The following is a 22,102-nucleotide window of genomic DNA, read 5'->3' as shown; positions in this document are numbered from 1 at the left end:
CCTAAACAGAACCAACCCCAGTGCTTTCATCATGCATGCTTTGCCACTTAACACAGGTGAGTAAGTCATTAGTTCAAACTTCATCTGAGACTTACTTTGATTTATTTGCATCTGTATGAAATCAACGCACAGACATCAAAGAAAAAGGGGGGTTATCTGGACCTTTGCGATCTCTTTGTAAGTGAATGTGTTTGAACAAGAAGGCCCTCTACCGCAGTTGAAATCTGACAATTAGAGATGAGGTGGAACATCCTGAACGCACCTGGGATTGCAGCCCTGAACACCCGGCGAAGGCTGACTCACAGCGGGGAAGCACACGCCATCTATCATGCGCCAGAGTACACTCACCCACACTCACTAACGTCACACTTACAGGAAGACTCACCAAACGAGAAGCACGTTCGTCTCATGCATCACACACTGAACACTCACAGGAAGACTCACCAAACGAGGAGCACGTTCGTCTCACACACTGAACACTCTTAGAACATACTGAAGCACTTCAGCACTCACTTCCCTGAACAGAAAACACAGTTTAACCTAAAAGTTGAATCTAAAACCTTTGAGCCAAGCCAATAATAGCACAATGGGGCAGAATAGTTCATGTGCAGTATGCTGTTACAGTAGAGCCGGGTTGCTGAGCCTAGCACGTGGCTATGCGCAGCTATATTCTAGCGTGTTCAAAGCAGGCCTAGAAAATTCAACTGACCACTCCGAAGATGGAAGACGTGAGAAATTCAGTGTGGAAAAGCCGGTGATGTGGCTCTCATCTCCTCAAATAAACGACCTGTGAGGGCTCATAAATCAGGTGGGCCAGGCTGCTGTTCCAGCCAGGTCTCTCTCACGCCTCTCCTCCACTCACTCTGTGCCTTTACTGCTATAGGAGCAGGGCGAGAGGAGGGGGGCAGGGATGGAGAGACACAGAGAAAGGGAGAGAGAGAGAGAGAGAGAGAGAGAGAGGGATAGAGTGAGGGAGAGAGAGAGAGAGTGAGGGGGAGAGAGAGAGAGAGAGAGGGAGAGAAGGTGAATAAGTGCACCTGACGGCCGGCGGAGTGACAGGACACACCTGAGCTCCACGGCATGATTAATACCTGTGCAGAGACGGTGTGGTGTTAAGTACCCAGAGTTCCTGTGCAATTTATGGCTCCTGCCGCGGCAGCCCCCACCTCTCCACCCCCCTACACCACCACTGCGGTCTTCCCCAGCTGTTGTGCACCTGGACTCAGGCCCAGGAGAGAGACAAGCCATCCATCTCTCAAAGGGCCACAGGAGGGGGAGGAGGGGAGGGGGAGGAGGACGGTGGGGGGGGGGGGGCCTTAGTAGGTGCAGTTGAGGTGTGTGACAGCGTGTCAGAAACAACCAGCCTCTGGATGCACTGAGCATCATTTTCATGAACACACAGTAACTGAATGACAGCATTTACACTTTTTATCTGCTTTCATGTTACTTCTAATTTGTTACAATGTTACAATGCCAGTCTTAAATGTGATAGTAATGGACCTCTATATATACATCTTTAGATGTAACATAGCTTACATTTACACTGTATGTCCATGTAACAAACTCAACTATGTAGTGGGGTAAGTTTATGGAGTTAAGGATCTTATTAAATAGCTTTAGGCTAACACATCGTAACTGTGGAGCTGGATTTGAACCTTGTCGGTTACTTGGTTGGTTAGCACAATAGATCCAGTTTGTCTAAATGAAGATATTCTTACAAACAATGATTTGAGGAATTTTTTCTTCTTCAAAATGATTCCTTAACATTTATATTTGTAAAGCCTTGGACTAAAACTGCTGCTAGTACAACTGTTTTCGAACCGAAGAACGCTTGTAGCGCCTTTGAGAATTCTTCACCAAAGAATGAGGATCTGGAGTCCGTCAGACGAGCTCTGACAGCTTGAAACCCATCCAGAGTGATTTCCTCAGACGGCCTCGCCGTCATCCATTCAGGAAGACTGATGGCTCCCAGATCTAAAGCAAATGTTTGACCAAGCTGTTCCACTGTATTATTTAGACTTGTGAGCGATTGGACACATTTGACATGATGCATTTGGCTGTTTAATTATATAAATGCTGAATAAATATTTACAGATGGTCTGTCTCGCTCTCCTTCCTTCTGTCTGTCTGTCTTTGTTTATCAGATCGATCTATCTTACTCTCCAGCAGTCTCTCTCTTTCTTTCCCCCCGTGTCTTGATCGATCTCCTTGCTCTCTCTCTCTCTCCTCCTCTGTGTAATGTCAGCCAGCCCGCTCTCATTCTCTCCCTCTCTGTGTGACAGAGTTCTCTCTTTCTCTCATTTCATCCCTCTTTCACAAACCCCTCTTTTTTTCACCCTGGCTTTTTCCACACTCTCTAAGACAGTAATGGTGATTTCTACATGTATGTTGCCAAAACATAGCATGGAGGCTTGTGTCCATGTTCCTGGGCAGGCTGTATGGGGGCCTTCGGAGCTGCAGCTGAGTGGAAGGCATAAAATGGCCCCCTGAAGCCTGTGATCTTCATCAAATGCCTTTCCATCTCCCATTCACCACTAAGACCCCATTCTCCTCACAACTGCCATGGAATAGCTTTCAGGAGTGACATTTATGGAGTGGGACTCCAGAGAAGGGTGATATTTATGAGTCTGACTTCGACCTCCTCAGGAGGTGAGCGTGAGGCAAAGAGAGCTGTGAATGGATGGGAAGAAGAAAAAACAATCTGTGGCGTTTTAGTGCAGATCTCTTCTCATTGGCTGTCATGGGACTGTAGGCTATTAGCCAAATGGAGGGAAATGGTTCTTTCCCACAAAGTAACATAGCGTCATGCCTCCACCATCACATCATCAATGTGTCGCATTAGCAGGGCCCATAGCATTTAAGGCCTAACATGAAGTCAAATGTCTCCGCTGTGAGTGACGGCACAAATTCAGTCAGCCAATACTTCATGTAAAGGAGGGTCCCCACTGAGCTGGATTGAATGAACAAGATGCAAGACTTCAGTGACATCCCCCTCACATTGTGTTATTTCCTTTCCCCCTTTTATTTCCCTCTTTTTTTCTTCCAGTTGAGCACTTGCTCCTGTTCTGATTATACATCCAAGCCATGCACGGTGACAAATCTATTCAATGCATTCAGCAGGAGCATTGCCTCCACTTAGAAATGCATTTTCAAATAATTTCTAGAGCAAAAAAAAACGACCTTGGCTTCCGTGGTACTCTGAAGAGCAGTTGTATGCGATTCCTAAGACAGTATTTGCTAATCATTTGAGCCACATCCGCTGAGCAAGCCAAAGCGGACGCCAAGCAGCCGGAGTGCCACGCCAGGGCCTCTCACAAGGCTCTTTCAAAGCCCCATGTTAAACAAACACAACAGTAGTTTTAGCAAGTAGGCTGAGGAGGCTGCCTTCAGCCAGGTGCTCCAATTAGCCTGGCCCTTTTCCAAAGCATATGGATGCAATGACACACCGTCACCAGCTATTAGTGCTGTTCGCTGCACACACTCCTCTGATATGTGTGTGTTTGGAGTATTAGAGATATGAAGAACAGCAGCAAGAGGACTAGCCTATGCATCATTCAATAGCACAGTGAACAGAGAGTGGAGCACAGACATCTTTCATAACGGTGTGAAGAATTTATAAATCAGATTTAATCCAGGGCTGAGCTAGTTAGAATTGTTGTATTCTGCGTGTTTAATAAAGACAGCTTAAGACAGATTGTTGGCACAAATCAGCATGAAAATGTAGAACTTTTAAAAAGTTGAATGAAACTTAGATGGATGTAGGTCAGATAATTAGATCAAACCCCCCTCGAAATTCCCAAATGCAAGCAGCCTGCTCTTTTTACGAAATGTTCACAATCGAGCAAAACTGAGGAGAAGTAAAGAATAAAATAAGCAGATTGAAATACTTTTGATAAAAAATCTTTCGAATAAAATGTCTCATTCTGATTTCATTTAATGGAGAAACCGTTCAAATGATGCTTGAAATTCACTGCAGAATGTCCGTGTGAGCTGATATTCCGAGCAGCCTGTGCCGCTGTGCTGGTGGGCTGTGTAGCGAGATGGTCTCTACAGGCGGACTGCACTGAGAGTGCGGTGAAGTGATCCTTGGCTGTGTATGGTTTCACGCACACCTGTTCCAGAGGACCATCTCAAATCATTCTTGTCCATGACCAACCCAATGGAGCCTATCCCTGACCATCTGCACCGCCAGGGAACCTGCTTCACTAAGATGGATACACAAAGCTGTGACTGGTGCTCAGCTGGTGAGCGAATACACAGAGAGAGAGAGAGGGAGGGAGGGAGAGATAGAGAATAGCGGACAACATTCCTCAAGGACACCACCTCCCCAGCAGCTGAGACAGATGTTTGGCCACTGGAGCCAGAACGCCACGGGCATGGAGTGTTCCAGAAAAGAATGATGTCCAGATGCCACTACCTGGGCAGCCCTGGTGTCAGCTGGGCACGGTCAGAACGCCAGGCGTCAGTAACCCATGTCTCAGGAACTCTCTCTCCACTACCCTGGGTGGAGTGTTTGAGGATTTGTCTGCTGTCATGGTGACATCTGATGTCACATTTGTTTGTGGATACAACTGACATGTTTCCATGGTTCCTACGATTTACTTCTCAAACAGCACCGACCCAACCAATGTATTAATTAGCAGCAATGGTAGAGAATACAAAACAAATGTGTACAAATCTATTGTTTGGAAGTTCTTTAATAAAACAGAGAATGGCAGATTTTCTTTCCCAACTGTCATTAAAATAAACGTGCAATAATTGTAATAATTGAGTTGAGGACAGATTTCTCAAGGATGGCTCTAACATTGAGTCTGTATAGACTAGGCTGCTTAACGTGGCTAAACAAATTAATGTAAAATAAACTGAAGCAAGCAAATATGGCTAATTACATTTTTAATCAGTTGGTTTACTAGTGATGACCAGCTTGCACCAAATTTACATTAAAAAAACTCCACTATATGTAAACACAATAAGAATCTTTTTGAAAAAATCCACTTTGTTGAATGAACTTTCTATCAGTAGAATGTTGGTAACAATAACGTTAAAATATCATCATATCACAACATCATCTGTGTCATCCATCCTTCACCATTGCATAAGGCAAGACCTTTCATTTCATGCTTCGCTCTATGTGCTGAGATCAACCCCATCATAGTTGCACAGTCTTTTCTTTAAGCAAGACGCACAAACTCCAGTGCATTTGTTTATGGACAGCAGAGTTGGAAGCACAGCCATATTGCTTCAATATACCCTGTTGGCATTAGTCTTAAACCTATTGCTGATATTGATCAGATCAAATTGGCATTACTCTTAAACCTCCTTCTGATATTGATCAGATCACATTAGTCTTAAACCTGCTGATATTGATCAGATCAAATTTCTCTCTGTATATTAACATTTGAGTTTTTTAGTTAAAGGAAGCGGGGCTGCCTGGAGGTAGTCTGTCAAGGCTGCCATTATAAACTGTGTTAACGTCTCAGGCACAAGAGATCAAAGCATCAAACTAGTCATTCTGGAGAGTTGGGTTGTCTTCATACAAACTGATCTGTATCTGTATCTGTATCCATTGATCTGATTTAGAGAGATATCAATAAAAATAAATGTCCCTCAGAATCAAAATGATGATGTAGCTGAATTTTTAAATAGTGCTGAATTTTTAAAGGTCTGAACACTTTGTATCTTCTTGCTTCTAGGCTGCCTAAAGAAATCAATTGGCACTAAATCATACCCAAAATGTAAATGCTATATCCAAGCAAGCATACACACATTCACAGACATGACTAGATGTCATGACACAGACAGACACAGACTGCTTTTAGTATGTTGTCATTTTAAGGTGGCTCATTGCCACATCTCTGTTTACAAGTCACTCAAACTCCCAGTCTTAGGTACAGAAGGGCCAGGATTCACACATTCTGCCAGGAATATCGGAAAGATGGCATTTTCCTGATTGTTGAGATCTGAAGTCCTTAGTGCTTGATGCTCTGTGATTTCACAAAGCTATTCATGATCACTAATTATATGTGAATTTACATGAGGGACTGTAGGGAAACATTTACAATCTGCTAGAAGTCTGTGCACAAAGCTCCCAGAAGACAAACAGCATCAACACTATTAACTATCCACAAAAATAAGTCACAGACATTATTTGACACTAATAAGTAGCCACTGGTTGATTCATAATTCATTATGAGTTTATTTGGTCTGAATCTGAACAATAGTATACAGGTATATATTTAGCCAGATATAATGAATGGTTTCTGTTTTCCACAGTGTAAGAATATAATGGAGAGGTGTAGCACACAGAAAACAAACAAGACTACGCTTATTTGGAATTTACACAGAAAAAAAAAATGTGTTTGATGTCATTTCACAAATTAGGAGGAAAAATAGCAACTTTCCTTCAAAAATCAAAGAGCTACCCTATTACCCCGGCACACCTCTGAGAGAGAGACCGACATGAGAAGAACACTGGTCGGCCCCACAGTGTGTCCCCCAGTCATTATGGGAGAAATACGGAAACTTTCCAAGAGTGAAAACACAAGATTAAAGCTTGTTTTGTTCTTTGAAGTTTCTGCTTTCGATAGTGCATTTCTCTGTCTTAACCAACATGGGTGTTTTTCGCTGTGTGAAAAGGGAATGACCTAAAACTGCCAAAGAGCACAGCCGACTCCTCTGCAGGCACTCCCCTGCAATCCCCACCCACCCACTCGGCTGCAGTCACGAACCTCAGACAGTAATGGTGCTGCCCCCCGAAACTCAAAGGACTGCTAGTTTCTTGTTTTTTTGTTCACTGGTTTGTTTTTTTTGCTTTCGCTTTTTCAGTTCTATCTTGTGTCTTTTGTGAAATGAGCGCAGACTGTGTTTGATCATAGACTGTTTTTAGCACAAACGTATGACCTTATTCAAATTGGTGTTTCTGTTTTTAAAGAAGCCTCCCGGGCTCAAGGGCAGAGTCTTATCACCCGCCTCCCTGCCCATCCATGTAAATACCCGTAGAGATCAAACTCAGTGAGCTTCACATCTTATCCCATTACCTGGCTGCAAATGTGAAAGTTTCTCATTGTCCAATACTTCAAGATAAACATCTTTCATTTGGAAACCAAAGCCAACATGTTTTTCAGAAATCTATGCATGAGGAGATTTGTAATGCCTTATTCATATTCTCTTATTCAGGTTGGGACGCCATCAGGCAAGTCTGTTTCACTGGTCCCATTTCACCACTTACTTCTCAAAGATCTTCACATTTTCTATTCATATCAGGCCTATTTCCATGCTGCCAGTTGCAATGGCATTTTCTATCCTATAAATACGTGTACATGTTGGGATTTAAAGAACTGAAAATCTTGTACCTGTCCTCTTTCTCCTTCTCCACATTGTCATCACTGGGACACATTCCGGAGAGACACACTGCCATCTAGCGTCCACTTGTAACGCTGCAGGCTGATGGAGCGAGTAGCAGAATTGATCCGCAAGCCATCATGCTGACAATGCCTTGGTCCTCTGCCAACAGCTCGATAAGGGCTTTTTCATTCATGCAGAGATGTGAGACAATAGATTTCCCAGATTGGAGCGAGCTCCTCTCCAGGTCTGATAGCGGTTAGCCGTGTGCTATTGAGTAGCTGTTTGTCTCTCTCTCGCTCACAATCCTTTAATCCGTCAATCTGCGCTACTCATTTGAATCGTTTGAGTCGGACTGGATGTTAAGAGCATGCTTTGTTTCATTTAGAAGCATTTTGGGGTTCTTTTTTTTGGAAATGAACACTAAAAAGTGTTTACTCTCTCTTTGTTTACCTTCTTTGTCTGTCCTTTCAAACATGGATGAAAATGTGAAAGGCCTCATTCATACACTTCAGCTACCTATCAAAATATTTATTTTCCTGTCTGGAATTGGAAGCGAGCATGTGCAAAATGAATAAGAAAATCATTTCATCATCTCAAGGGTAGTTTACTTCCAAAACAATCTGTCAAACCACTTAAGTGCCATAATGGAAGTGTATATGGAACAGATACCGCTGGATGCAACATTGGTTACATATATTTCCAATACTTTAAACCACACCACAAAGAGCTCTTGTCATTAAAAATAAAGGGAGGCTACTGTTGCATGGAAAATCATCAAAACCTTTTTGAATTAGTTGAGGTGCATGTGTGATGACGTAGTATGTTCTAACTTCCATCACTTCAGTTATACACATCGACCTGGTAATTAGAACAGTCAAAGGACTTCATTTTAAAATGAATACAAACACACGTTCAAAAAAGACACAAAACAGAGAGCACCACCAAAGGCCAACTTCAAATCTACAGAATACTCAAGTTGATTGTCAACGGGAGCAGCAGTAGGGTGGTGCAGGTTTAGCCTTGCCTTTTGTGTGCATATTCAATATTTAGATTGCTACTGATCTGGAGCGCATCATTTACACAATGAGCTCCAAACCAACGGAGTTCAGAGTTTTCATGTCATACTTGAGCTGAAAGGAGCCATGAAAAGGCCCAGGCAAGACAATCTAATAAGAAAGCACTGCAAATTGTGTGAGTGTCTGTGTGTGTCTGTGTGCAGTCGTGTGTGTGCACGTGTGTGTGTGTGTGTGGGGGGGTGTGTCTGTGTGTGTGTGTGTCTGTGTGTGTCTGTGTGCAGTCGTGTGTGTGCACGTGTGTGTGTGTGTGTGGGGGTGTGTGTGTGTGTGTGTCTGTGTGTGTGTGTGTGTCTGTGTGTGTCTGTGTGCAGTCGTGTGTGTGCACGTGTATAAGAGCAGCTGGGATCTTCATATCTGATTTCCTTAGAGAGAGAAAGAGAGAAAGAGAGCGAGACAGAGACAGAGAGAGAGAGAGAGAGACAGAGAGAGAGAGAGAGAGAGAGAGAGAGAGAGAGAATAGCAGCCGGGAGAATGTCTTTGGTTTCCTGCCTAATGCAGACTATTAAAAAGAGGCACTGTGAAACGTCTCCATCTTTCCCATACATCACTCTGAGTGAATCTGCCTCCAGCTCCCTCCACTTCTTGAGCTCAAAGTAATTCAAATGTATGCACAGCTCCTTTATTCATCGCCTCCCTTTACCCCATGAGGAGACGGAGACGTTTTTATGATAGACAATACTCCCTCAGTCATTATCAGAACCCACTACCTAGTGTAATTAACATCAGGCACACATCAGGAATTTTGCAAGCATTTGTAGCTTCCGTTGGAGGTCGTTGTGCAGTCTGTCTCCTCCTCCTGTGATAACAATCCAACAGCGTGAATAAATAAGAGCACCCCCCTTCTCTCACACACACACACACACACACACGCAGACACACACACACACAAACTGGTGCTGTGCTGAATAACAGCATCTGTGTGTGTGTTCTTTGTATAGGTTTTTCGGTGCACATGTTTGTTTGTTTGTGTGAAACAAGGTTAGAAAAACAAGCGGAGCAGGAGGGGCGGGCTGTTTTAACAAAGCGGCCTGGTTAGAGAGAGGCTCGTGGACGGGGGAGAGCCCACACCAGACACATCCTCAGGCTACTGCCCTGCCCCAGGACTCAACATCTGGTCTTTAGAATAATGCATGTTCCAGTCGTCTCTTCCCCCGCCACGTTCTTTCTCTCTCTCTCTCTCTCTCTCTCTCTCTCTCTAGTCTCATCCTCTCCTCCCTCTCCCCACATCTCTTCTCCCGCCACGCTCTCTCTCTCTCTCTCGTCTCATCCTTCCCCCCTCTCCCCACATCTCTTCCACAGCCACGCTCTCTCTCTCTCTCTCTCGTCTCATCCTTTCCTCCCTCTCCCCACATCTCTTCCCCCGCCACGCTCTCTATGTTGGCAGTGCCGATGGAGAGCAGTGACCTGCCCATAACCCAGGAGTTGAGAGGGGGAGCGATCATATGGTGGCCCTTACTCTATGGGCCTGTGAGCTGTCCCCCGGCAGACACAGACAGGCGGCCAAATGGATGCCAACGAGCCTGCTGCTCTGATGCTCTTGGTTTCCGTCACACAAGTGCCAGGAGAATTTGTTTGGGTACATTTAAAAGCAGGGTCCACATCTGCTGGCCCTGGCTGCTGGAGGAGACTAATAACTCAGGGACCACTGAAATGCCATTGTGCATAAATGGTCGTAAACAACGCACATCCGATGCAGGATGCAAGGTACGATTGGATTTTAAGAACCTCCATGAACTGAACGTGAACTAGAGTTCCACAAGAGGAACTAACATTTTGAGCTTCCCACTCTCTTAGCAATATAATGGCCATTGTCTGTGCTACTATTATAGCACGATTCTATTGATCATTTAATGTGGTTAAGTGATTTATGCATAGGGAGCAGCTGGATTCATAGTATTTTCAGCATTACCATATTGTAAATGTACCCAACAAACCGTTTAAAAAGCCACCCCCAAACATTACAACACTACATTTGAATAAGCTTCAACAAAATGGGAACCATGGCACCACGAGAAGCATCATGACATTGTTGAGGGATTTCTTTGTTTTTGATCCCATTTAAATGGAGCTAATGGATCAGGGTATGGACCAAGGAATTAGGATCTGAGATAAAGGGATTTTGAAATCATTAACTGCAGGGAAGCATTCGTGACTGCTATGGTTGTTTTCTGTTGATGTGCTTGTACATAGACATTTGTCTCACAACACACTGGTTAACCTGACTGTGGTAACTGCAGATGCCGGGAGATAAATGTCTGGAGTTGGACCAGGCTGATGGCCTGTACCTCTCTCTCTCTCTCCACCTGTGCTTCAGGGGAAGCAGGTCTTTTCAGTGACACAAAGGGTGGTCGAAATGACTAAGAACCTTTGGCTCTCTCCGACTGGACATCCTCTTGGACGTCATTAGTTTCCTAAGTGCACTTTTCTCTCCCTGCACTTGCTGAATTGATTGAAACAAAATGTCACAATTATGCCCTGTAGCTCCCTCCTTAATTATTCATCAATTAGCGGCTTTTTTTCTCCTGGACTGATTTTTCATTCAGTTTGCAGAGATGTATGGTTCCCCTGCTGTTAACCAGTCCAAAGTCATTAGTTTCTGGGTTTGCAATTAAACCTGATGCATAATTCATCAGGCCCAACTCTGCAGACAGCTCCAGAAGCTCAGGAGGCCTGGATGGAAAATGAATGCAGAGAAATGAAGTTTCCTCTCAGGTTGGAACAGATGCCACTGGCCTGAACTGGAGGTGGAAACAAAGTGCGCTTTTGTGCTGTCGGCTGAAATGAGGTGTGCTGGTGGCGGCGGTACACAGGTGGTGGGGAATATATTGTTAAACATAATCTACTGCCAGGATTGTGAAGGGCATCTAAAGAAGGCAAAATGGATGAATAAATCTGGGACGGACTCATTTAAGATGGAGAGGGCTGGTATGTAATCTTACAAACTGACAGACAGGTAACATATGGTGTTTTGTTCTGGCGTGATAAAAGGTTTTTATTGTTGTTTTTTTTCTGGGAAAAATACTTAAAGACAAGTCGGGTTGCGATGCTTTTTAGAAAATGTAATTTCTAGAATGTCATGAAATATTTATAGGAAAGAAGTGTTACTTAAATGAGGAACCATTTTGAGTTTAGTATCCACATTGCACGATAACATATTACAAGAGCATCGTGTTCGTTTGAGTTTATACCCCTAAGTCAGTGATCTAATGCTGCCATCTAGTGGACAACAACAAGTATGTCCCAAGCATGAAAGTGGATTACACATCCTAAGAATGCTGACCTGAAAGGGCCCACACTACCAGACAAGCTATAACATTACCAGAGGCAAAGACTACAACAGTCTGACCCTTATCTGAACCCATCAAAGTGGATTTTAATAGATTTTATGAGGTTGAAGCGACTCCATAGTATGAATGGCCTTCCGCGTTGAAACAGGAGTAGGAACACAGAACAGCTCGAACTGGCACAGTCAGCCTCCTCTTCATGCCCATGTCCTGAGAACAAACACACAGAGGATTCACATCAACCGCAGGCACAGCTACATTCTATCATTTCACATTTTCTATTTCTATTTAATTTCTATTGATGAGAAAGTATAAAAAAAATGCAGATCATTTCAACATCAAGGTGCTTGAGGCATTGCCATTGAATGACTTAAGATACATGAAAATGCCTCACAGATACAGCCTGTATTTAAATGCACTGAGTTGTTTTCTAAAGCTTCAGGCTAGTGTCTCAACCTTAAAAAGTGTGAGCTGCTACCTCTAAACAATTGTTGTCTAGATGACATTTGTGCTATTTAGAGAGAGAAATTGCTTACTGAGGCCACTGTTATACCTAACTTTGGAATTTAACCTAATTTGGTAGAGACATGTTATTTTGTCCAAAGTTAAAGGTATTTCTAGGCTTGCATATATTGCATATTCCAATAAAGCTATTACAACTAAATGTATGGGCCATGTTTCAGATATGTTTGAATTACAAGGAAAATTGAATTGTTTTTTGTTTGTTACAGAAATAGCACTATTTTAGGTTTCTTTATATCAATGTTGTATGTGTTTGTGTTCTATGCTGTTACACTGAACATATGCTGCAAACAAACCAACTGTGATATGACAGATGTTTTAGGGTCCCATTGTCCATAAATCCATTATAGTGATGAGAATTGATCATTCCTACAGCTATCCATGGTGAGGTTATCCATTTAATTTCCAGTGAGCAAAATCTATGCCACCTTAGTAAAATGTTTTTAGTGTTTAAGTTTAACTTAAGGGTAAAGGTTTTGTTCTTTGTTAGCTAAGGCACTGAGACTTTATTTAAACAGTTTCGCAGCTTAAAAAGACAAATGTTTTATATTTTGCAGATTATAAGAGAAAGTAAGTAGATCATACTTTGTTGAGGTTGATGAACTTGACACATTCCAGCCAGGTGGTGAGGAAGGGCCTGCGGCAGAGAGCACACCTGCCCCACTGAGACAGCATGCTGACCAGCTCAGGGTAGTTGGGCAGCGCCTGGTGAACCCTCGACAACTTGTTCCTGTCCTCCATCAGCACCACCCGTGCGGCCAGCTCCTAGGAAGGAGTTCAGTCTCAGACATCTCAGTCATATCAAGCCTCTCCTCATAGCACTGCAGTGATTCAATCTCTCTCCATATGAGGTGCAGCCCAAAGTAACAGTGCCAGAGGGATGAGCTTTATTCTTTATTCTCTTTTTTTTTGCTTTCAATTTGATATTTCAAACTTAGATACAGAATATTTGTAATACAAATGAAAAAATAGCAAAACAGGCAACAGTAATAACAGTTTATGTGATAAATAATAATAATAATACATATTAAATCTTTTTAACAAATGAGATGCAAAAAAATTAAACTCCATATATTTGTTCAAGTGTGCTTGTTGTGCTAATTCACAGTGTGTACAATGGAAACGACATAACTATGGCCATTCAAAACTCACATTTAATGACAAAACCTCCACCTCCTGAACAGACTGCTTCAGCTCTGCACGGACAAAATTATTGCCCTCACAGAACAGCTCCTCTAGAACAAGGGAGCCAAACTGCGGCACAAAAACATGACAGTCACTAGAATATTCTAAGTCCATGGATGTTATTTTGCCCCAGTCCATCCTTGAACCCCTGTGAAACTTCAACTGTTCAACCCGGTAGCTGAGAAAATATGGGTGTCAGGCATTACAAATGTGTTCAATGTGTGAGAGCAATAGTTCAAAGTTATTGGGAACTAAAATGGGTGCACTTGTGACCAGGGGGGGCTGCCTTTTGGAGGTTTGCCAGTTGAAATGGCAAAAAACTTCAATGTACTAGTCACCTGTGAACCGCCAAGGTAAATAAATGTTGTGTCCCCAACCCACCCCGACTACCTTATTATCTGATTCTGAATCCCCAAATGGTTAGTCAGAGGCACCAAATGAATTCTTCTAAGTATTTAGTACCAAATATATGGTGGCAACATTCCTGAAAAGAGATACATCACATAACTGAGTACATTTATAAATATCCGTATTTCGATCAGAATTCATATGTTTACATGTATATCTACAAATGAATCTCTTTAGCCATCATAACAACATACGTCAGTAGGAAACAGGGACAAGGGGTTTCCTGCAACATCCAGAACTTTCAGACTTGTGCAGCCACTAATGCCCTGGATGAGGGGAAAAAATGCAATATCACCTAAACAATACTGACGAAAATATGTCACAATCATTAAAAGATTGTCCAGCTCACTCTCAAAAACAACCATCTTCTTACCTCTGGCAGTTCACATAAGTTGTTTCTGGCCAAGTACAGTTTCCTCAAACTGGACAGTCTGCACATCTGTGGTGGTAAGGAAGATACTTTGTTGTTGGTCAGATTTAATTCTGTTAGCCTTACAAGACAACCCAGTTCAGCAGGGACAACCTCCAGCTGGTTATCCACTATACTGAAAACCTCCAGGTTCACAAGGCTGCAAGAAAGTGCATTTGCATTTAGCGATACAGCCTATCAAGCTGCCCATTATGTCTAACTGGGCATGCATAAATTGTCATGACATGGCCATAAAAAGAGGCTCAACTGTGACCCACCTTTTTATCTGTGGAGGTATGGCTTTGATTTGATTGTGATTCACATTGAGAAGTGTAAGGTTCGGTAGTTCATCTGTAGGGGACAGTTGATGTTCCCTGTAGTTCACTCTTCATAACATTTTGACATGACAAGACAGTGTACACTCTAACTTGGTGCTTATGAATGGACTTCTGCCCTTTAACTTGGAATGTGTCATAAACTACAGTAGACTGGCCATGCTCGTTGCGCACGTCTAGAAAAACTAATTGTAAGTGTTTGCAAAATGTAGGCATACTAAAGTGACAATCACGGGGCCAGTAGACTTTCGTGTCAAGAGACGCTGATGATAACCGAGTCATGACAAGTTGGCCTATTACACCAGGGAAGCTGGCTAGATAAATATGTAGACAGGGCCGAATCGGCCAACGATTAAAGCTGTACTCCAGTCGTTCATCCATGGCTATTCAGGCCAATATTATAGGCCTAAAACATTGTTTAAATCCTGGAATAGTCTTAACATTTGTTTAAAATTACTGAAACAGTGGTGCTATATCTATTACCGCATGATACTGATCAACTCCATGGCTGCTGGGCTGTAGCATGGACTAACTTACTTACCTAGTATATCTGGCGGCAAACTTTCGATCTTGTTTCCGAACAGGTAGAGCTTTCTTAACGCAGGCAGGTGCTTCAGAACCACTGGAATCTCCAGAAGAATGTTATTTCCCAAGTTTAGCTCTGTCAACTGCAGAGGTTAGCAGATATCAAACTCTATCCAAATTTCCAGAATGTTCTTAAATTTTCGAACACAAGTATCGAAATAATTTCATACTTACTATCAAAAGCCAGTTAAGACAAAACAAGGCCTAGACCTACCTATTTTACCTGCTTACAAATAACGTCATTATCCCACCTGTTGTAGTGCCTGCAGTTCTGTTGGCAACTCTGAAAGGAAATTGTTGTTTAAATGCAGTGCCAAAATGAATTTTAAGCGTGCAATTGATTTAGGTAAACTTGCTATTTTCTTCGAACTTAGACTAAAAGATTTCGCATTTCCACGTAGAGCCCTTATTATTAAATTATTCGCCATTTCCCTGTTCGTTCCCATAGAAACCAGACGCTCTCAAGAGCGTTCTGAATGCTTTGTCCGCAAGTCAGACCATTAGAGGCCGTGGTTTTGAGGTTTTTTTTTGCATGGGACGGGAGTAGGGTGACCTGGGGTAAATATTATTTCCTTTATATGTCAATCCTCCATTCCTTCCTTTCGTTGCGTCCTAGCCATTCTCTCTGATAAAAACGCGAAAGAAAGAGGGCTAAATCCCAAACTGCTATTAGCATGCTTCTTCTGTCCTTGTTCCTCGGCCCTCCAGCTCTCGCCCCGGAAATCGTTCCAAAATAGATAAACAACATTAAATGACAAAGCAAAATACTTTATGAGCAGGATTTATTAATGGAGAAATCTCCTTACTTAAGAATGTTTTAAATAATTGAAGCTTTCCTTCTTAACATGCTGTTAAAAAGTCGGCTTATACGAGTAGGCTAATGCTTGTTGGTGTGCAATTATTTTGCACTATAATAGCTTTTTTACTGTAGTCTATCTAGGTTGGAATTCATTTAATGCCACATTGCCTAGTTTTGGGATTGAAATGGAGATCTCGGCAATTGTGATGTTAGACTAGCATTTGACATAATAGACAAAATAAATAAATAATGATGATTGTAAATTAAATTAAATGAAGCCCTGTGTTAATGTAGATACAAATCATTGCAACAACCCGAATGGTTATTGGTTGCCTTTCCGATAACAATTAGCCTACATAGAGTACAATTCATGTTTTGATTGATCTTGAAGTCTTTACTTTCTTATGCCGGTCACCTCTAATATTTGATTTAATGTTAATTTGCTATTGCTATCACATGAATTGCAACTACTAGGTATATGAAAAACACCAATATTCTTCACTATTGTCTGTAGAATTGTCAATCTTTTCCTTGTAGAATGTCTTTTTAGCAGCTGTAACTGCGGAAGAAAAAGCAGATAACAGAGACTAAGTTATCAAGATCACTGGCCTATCTGGATTTACGCCATTTTCTCTGAGCAGCTATAAGTTCCTTACATACTTTACGAAAACTGTCAGTGAGTCAAAGGTGACAGGATTTCGTACAAACAGGTCTTGTGGATAGAGGACACACATTATCCAGCCAAGAGCTCAGTGTAGAGCAGAGTCCCTATAGTATTATCCTCTAGTGACGAGAATGAACCCCTGGTAGCTAGATTAGATGCAACAAGGGAGAACTCATTGCTTGAGAGATCTCTGAGGTTCCGACGAATCAAAGCCACAGGAGGAGGAACAGTAAGATGTTCCTTTCAGAGAATCTAATAAACATAATTGTCAGATACATGTGGTGGGGTGACCATTAGCTTTTCTGAGGTACAATTACATATTATACTTTTAATTCAGAAATGATTACCTAATTGTATATGTAAACTTGTCTTAACTGTGGCCTGCTAGAACTAATGGAAATTAATTCAATCATTTTGGGTGTTTGTCTTCCTATAATGCACATCAGTTATACATGACTACTAATTGCCTGTGATACCATGGCATTTTGCTTACTTTTAATCAAGATCACACACTCAAATATAGCAGCCTTATATTGTATTTAAATTTTCAGACCAGTGACTGATGGTTTTTGACAGGTTGCTGAATGCTCTTTTTATTGAAGCCAAACACTAGTTTCCCTCTTATGCATGGCAAATACGTTAAGCATTCCATTAGGCCTACAGACACTTAATGAATTTACATCACATAAATCCATTCCCCATATTTTTGGGGACTTGAAACCGAACAAAGTGGTTACTTAAAACCAACAGACAGGCAAAATGTACTGTAAAAAATCAGTTCACTTCACTCTTATCCTCAATTAGTGCCATCTTCAATGAAAACATGGCTTCAATACGCTCCAACATAGAGGACAAATGTGAACATCAAGCCAACAAACATCTAAACTGCTGAGACTAGAGCTCAAGAGCACTCTGCAATATGAAGAAGCACTTCTTTATCTTATCCACTGCTGTTTTGGACAAGTCTTTTTTTTCTTGGCAGAACTTCCTGACACCTTGCAACTGATATCCTCTATGGAATAGTGGCTCAGGCAACAGGTAGCCCTTCAGTGGACAGCAAAAGCAGGCAGGAGACCTCCCTGGGCACAGGAACCTTCAGCCCTCCTCCTCATTTGCCAATTCTTTCAAAGCTTCCACAGAGTTGTAGTGTTCTCCAAGTCCAAACGCATGTCTCATATAGCTGAAAGATAAAGCACAAGTTAGAAATATGGGAAACAGATTGAATTTAGAGTATTACAATGTATTTAGAATGTTATGTTTTACTGTAAATTTCTCATTACATGTAATCTGTAGTATAGATTTCCCCAAGACGACGTGGATGTGGACAACATGCTGAAACATCCCTGCTGTTTTCTGTTGTAAGTCTCAAGATTTATGAAAGTTCTTACACAAGGACGACTGGTGGCTTCTTGTGTTCGTCCCCTATCGTTATCAAAGGAGCATCGGCTTGGAAGATCTCTATGGGTAACTGCAGGGCCTCTGTGAGCGCCCGCAACTGTGGAAGAACATGACAGATAACAAAATCAATTAGTATTTTTAAAAAGACCATTGAACATGTTTTTATACATGGGATAAAAGAGATATGCCACAGCAGCAGGGATATTCTAAAATAGATTCTGGAAAGTTGTGTGATGTACAATGAAGAATACTGAAACATACACATCATTTAATTGTAGAAAATTGAGTTGTTGTCAAAACCCAAAAGACAATGGGGATGACATCACTACCTGCAGCTTAATAGTGCTCCTCCCCTTTCCTCTTGTTCATGTTTGTTTATACAAGCTGACAATCTTTATGAATATAAAATTACAGCTATAGGGGCCTTAACATTATGCAGTTCTCTATCAATTTTAGCATGCAAGGATTCATTAATGTACATCAACTGAAATGAGTAAAATTCCTCATAGTAATAAAAAGATGATGACATTAGAAAGAACATGACTTGGCGTGACAATATTTTTGCTAGAGATCTGCAGTAACCCTTACAAGCAACTATGACAATCCATGTACAAGCTGCATTTGTATTGATGTCATACATATCTCCAGGTGTATACATTCATTTCATAATTGTGTAATTATAGAAACACTACATTGAAGCTAATGTCTCCCATTTAATCTATGGCAGCACAGTGAAAACAAACTAGTAAAAGCTCCACCCCATATCAGAGGAAGGAAGGGCAGGGGCAGGTGTTTTAAATCACCTACTTTGTCACCTTTTTGTATTTCCTTCATTAAGCAGACATTTAAGTGACTTCAAGTACAGGGAACGTATTCTATAAATGTTTTAAGTGAAAAAAAATCCCTTCTCATCATGCTCTGGATCCTCACATTGTTGAAAGTTTAAAGACAGGACATTTCTTCATTAAACGATCTCTATGGGTCCATTTTTAAAGGTCTTATCTGACCCAACTCTTTACTCACCTCTAGCTGTCCTCCCCAGGCAGCTGTGTCTTCCACGTCACTACAGTACTTCTCAAACTCATCTGCCAGCGGAATAAACAACAACATATCAGCAGTGAATCATATTATTTGCCATAACCACAGTGCCCACAGTCTCAAAACCCCATTTGTTTGACTAAAAACCTTATTGTTCCATTTAAACCTGACTTTGTCAATGTCTAAGAGTTCAAACCAGAACTGTAGGTCTTTAGCTCCATTAGAACATCCAAAAGCCAGCTGTCAGATCAATAAGCCTTCCAACATTGTGATGTTTTGCAATATTGTAGCATTTGCTTATGGCCAATATAGCTCAGTAGGACTCTGAGGGTTACGTAACAGTATAATATAATTTTGTTGTATACAGTGGCATAACTTCCTTCACCACCAGTGGAGCCCAGTGACCGCCCCTTACACCTGTTCTCACCGGCTGTGAACATGTCCCCGGTGTTGGTGTTGGTGAGGAAAGGCAGGAAGTCATCAGCGTGGCACCTCATGTACTTGGCAGTCTGTGTACGCAGCTCCTTCAGCCCCACGCCCTGCCCTCTAGTAGCCAGCTGGTCATCAATGGCACGATACATGCAGTGTCCGTCCGACTGGATCTCCCGGATCTGAAGACGCCGCTCAGCCAGCTTCTGCCGGAGCTTCAGGCCCTCCTGGTGCCGAGAGCCCTGGAGATTCTCCACCTCCGCCTCAGCTATGCGTGCCTCTCGCTCCTTCTCCATGGCCACCTTCTTTTCCTGTAGGTTACTTACTTAAGTTACTTAACATGCAAAAAAGAAGGAGTAAGCAGCTTGAAAACGATTTAATTTATATGATACTTCGGTTCAGTAAATGACACTTTAACTTATTTTACAAGAGTGTTTTCACTTGTATTTGTGTTTTGTTAAGGGTCAATGGTGGTGGCCATAAGTGACACATGCATGGGCTATATCCCAGTTCTTTTTTTCGTCAGAACAAGCAACAGTCTACCTCACAATTAAACATATATGTTTACACAAGAGATGAACACAGCATTCATCAAAGTTTTGCTCAATAATATTTCAAAGCAGATTGAGATCTTGCTCTTGATCTTTGCTCTTACAACCAAAACAAATCTGGTATTGTAGAAGCTGTGATTTGACGAAGTGATGACAGATATGCGAGAATTCATCTAAATGCCACTGAAAACAAACCCTCACCCGTCTTTTCTGTGCTTTAGAGCTGCGACTCTGTTTGCCATCGTTTTGCTCTTCTTTATCCAAACCAATGGATTCTATTCCATTAACAACTTGTTCAACCTGCACACACAACACGGGAGGGAAGTTGAACTTTTCATCAGTGAAAACAAAGATTAATTGATATCTGAATGAAGACATCTAATGACAACTTTCAATGTAAGTTCTGAAACACATTTCCATACTAATCCACCTTACCTCGGCTGTGACGGGGCTGTTGGCGAGCTGTCGGAGTTCCTCTTCGTGTTTTTGACTGAGCTCTGCCTCTAGCCTAGTGATATCCTCCAACAACTGCTTCCTGCGTTTCTTATCATTCTTTGGCACGGCATTTTTCATGCTCTGGATCTGGCCTAGAAATGAATTAAAAACAAATAAACGTTTTTATATGGACGACAAACTGTGAAGAAGAATAGTTCCACTTTTCTACTGTAGATGCTTTCTAAGCATTACCAAATGAAATGACGTTAACGTTACACGTGGCCATGGAAAGGCCTTCATTCTGACTTTTGGCTATCTAAACGATCATATCGGTAGGATAGTCGGTTGATAAACCAACCGAGAAATAGTTAACTCACTTGTATTGCCCTCCTGACAACACTGACATGATAGTTAGCGCAGTGACGTTAGCTACCTAGCCAGTTAACAACCCACATATCTCTATGGTTTACGTTACCTTGTAGAGTAAAGATACATCGCAGCCGCAGGTTAATCACATGTTCAATAGCTAACTGGGCGGTGGCGATGTTCTTAAAACGTTCTTTTAAAACGAACAATATACATTCCTGTTTTACTAGCCAGCACAATACGAACTAGGTAAAAATCAGTTCTTACCTTGTAAGTCTTTCTTTTCCTTGCGATGTTGTTTTGCAAGGAGCTCCTCATGGTTTTCGGCATCTTCCATTACTCTTGCAATGAAGTACAAGTTAAGATATGTTGGTATTTTAAATAGTGCACATAAAATAATCCCTTAAAACCGTGTAAAATCACTCCATTTTCAATTTAGCTCAAATGTTAAATGTGAGTGGCTGCAGTTGCCAACATTAGCATACATCCACCTAGCATGCTTACGGATGGCACTTCCGGTGTTATGACGCAAACAACAGCGAATAATTTCATTGGTCTCCTGGACTACAGGACTGACCATTGATATTGACCTGTCTGGTGACGTTAAGCAAAGGAAGAACCACCATGAGAAAGACATTGACAAGGTTAAGAAAAATGATTTACTTGAATTAACTATTTAAATGTTGCTTTGCAACTTGACTGCTTCTTCCCTAAATAGGTCTTGCATAATCTGTTGCACTGCTTTTTGGTCATTGTCCTATTGTAGGATGGAATTGGATGAAAGTGCCATCCACAGGATATGGTGATACAGCCCTCCTTTAAAAAAAATCCTCTCAATTCTCATACACTACCAGCACCAAAGCACCCCAGACATCACATTTCTTGAACTGCTTGACTGGTGTCAAGGCTATTGACAAGCAGTGTCATCTCAAGGCAAAACCTGGACATCTCAACTCTGCAGACAAAACCTTAAAACCTACAACAGCAAAATACTTATTTTACAAGACCCAAAATTATTTTCCTGCATTTGTATATTTTTAAGATCCATTGCATACTACTAGCCTAATGTTGCTGTAGATAAATATAGCACATATCTACAACATAATTGGAGCAATGAATCTTAAAAATATATAAATGCAGGGACATAATTTTGGGTCTTTGTGCAATAAGTATTTTGCTGTTTGCTGTTGTCAAAAGGCTATAACCAGCTTTTGAAAGACAAGTTAGTATGCATAGGTCTACATTTTGTGGCTCTTTTGGCAGCTCATGGCAGT

At 41.7% G+C, this 22,102-nt stretch overlaps 2 protein-coding genes across 3 annotated transcripts; both read right to left on the bottom strand.

The window, feature by feature from the left end:
• Nucleotides 1–11,319: 11,319 nt before the first annotated feature.
• lrrc69 (leucine rich repeat containing 69) lies at nt 11,320–17,085 on the bottom strand. The gene is made up of 8 exons (XM_031585968.2): nt 15,400–17,085; nt 15,105–15,231; nt 14,507–14,579; nt 14,193–14,388; nt 14,014–14,085; nt 13,379–13,480; nt 12,812–12,991; nt 11,320–11,914 (listed from the first exon to the last, which is right to left on the bottom strand). Exons 1-8 carry the CDS (start codon nt 15,592–15,594, stop codon nt 11,804–11,806), a joined length of 1,056 nt encoding a protein of 351 aa, XP_031441828.2. The 5' UTR covers nt 15,595–17,085; the 3' UTR covers nt 11,320–11,803.
• Nucleotides 17,086–17,177: 92 nt separating this feature from the next.
• otud6b (OTU deubiquitinase 6B) lies at nt 17,178–21,364 on the bottom strand. Of its 2 annotated transcripts, none has more exons than XM_012836119.3 (7): nt 21,096–21,364; nt 20,463–20,614; nt 20,229–20,327; nt 19,475–19,787; nt 19,033–19,094; nt 18,000–18,106; nt 17,178–17,791 (listed from the first exon to the last, which is right to left on the bottom strand). In XM_012836119.3, the coding sequence occupies exons 1-7, from the start codon at nt 21,163–21,165 to the stop codon at nt 17,707–17,709; spliced, it is 888 nt and encodes a 295-aa protein (XP_012691573.2). In that variant the 5' UTR covers nt 21,166–21,364; the 3' UTR covers nt 17,178–17,706. The 2 variants fall into 2 exon arrangements, 1 of the variants encoding a protein (XP_012691573.2); XR_006152998.1 differs by having other exon boundaries at nt 17,656–17,791; nt 17,892–18,106.
• Between the last annotated feature and the right edge of the window lie 738 nt (nt 21,365–22,102).

This window comes from Clupea harengus, chromosome 19 (genome assembly GCF_900700415.2).
Source record: "Clupea harengus chromosome 19, Ch_v2.0.2, whole genome shotgun sequence".
NCBI lineage: Eukaryota > Metazoa > Chordata > Actinopteri > Clupeiformes > Clupeidae > Clupea > Clupea harengus.
This window is presented reverse-complemented; position numbering and strand designations above follow the sequence as displayed.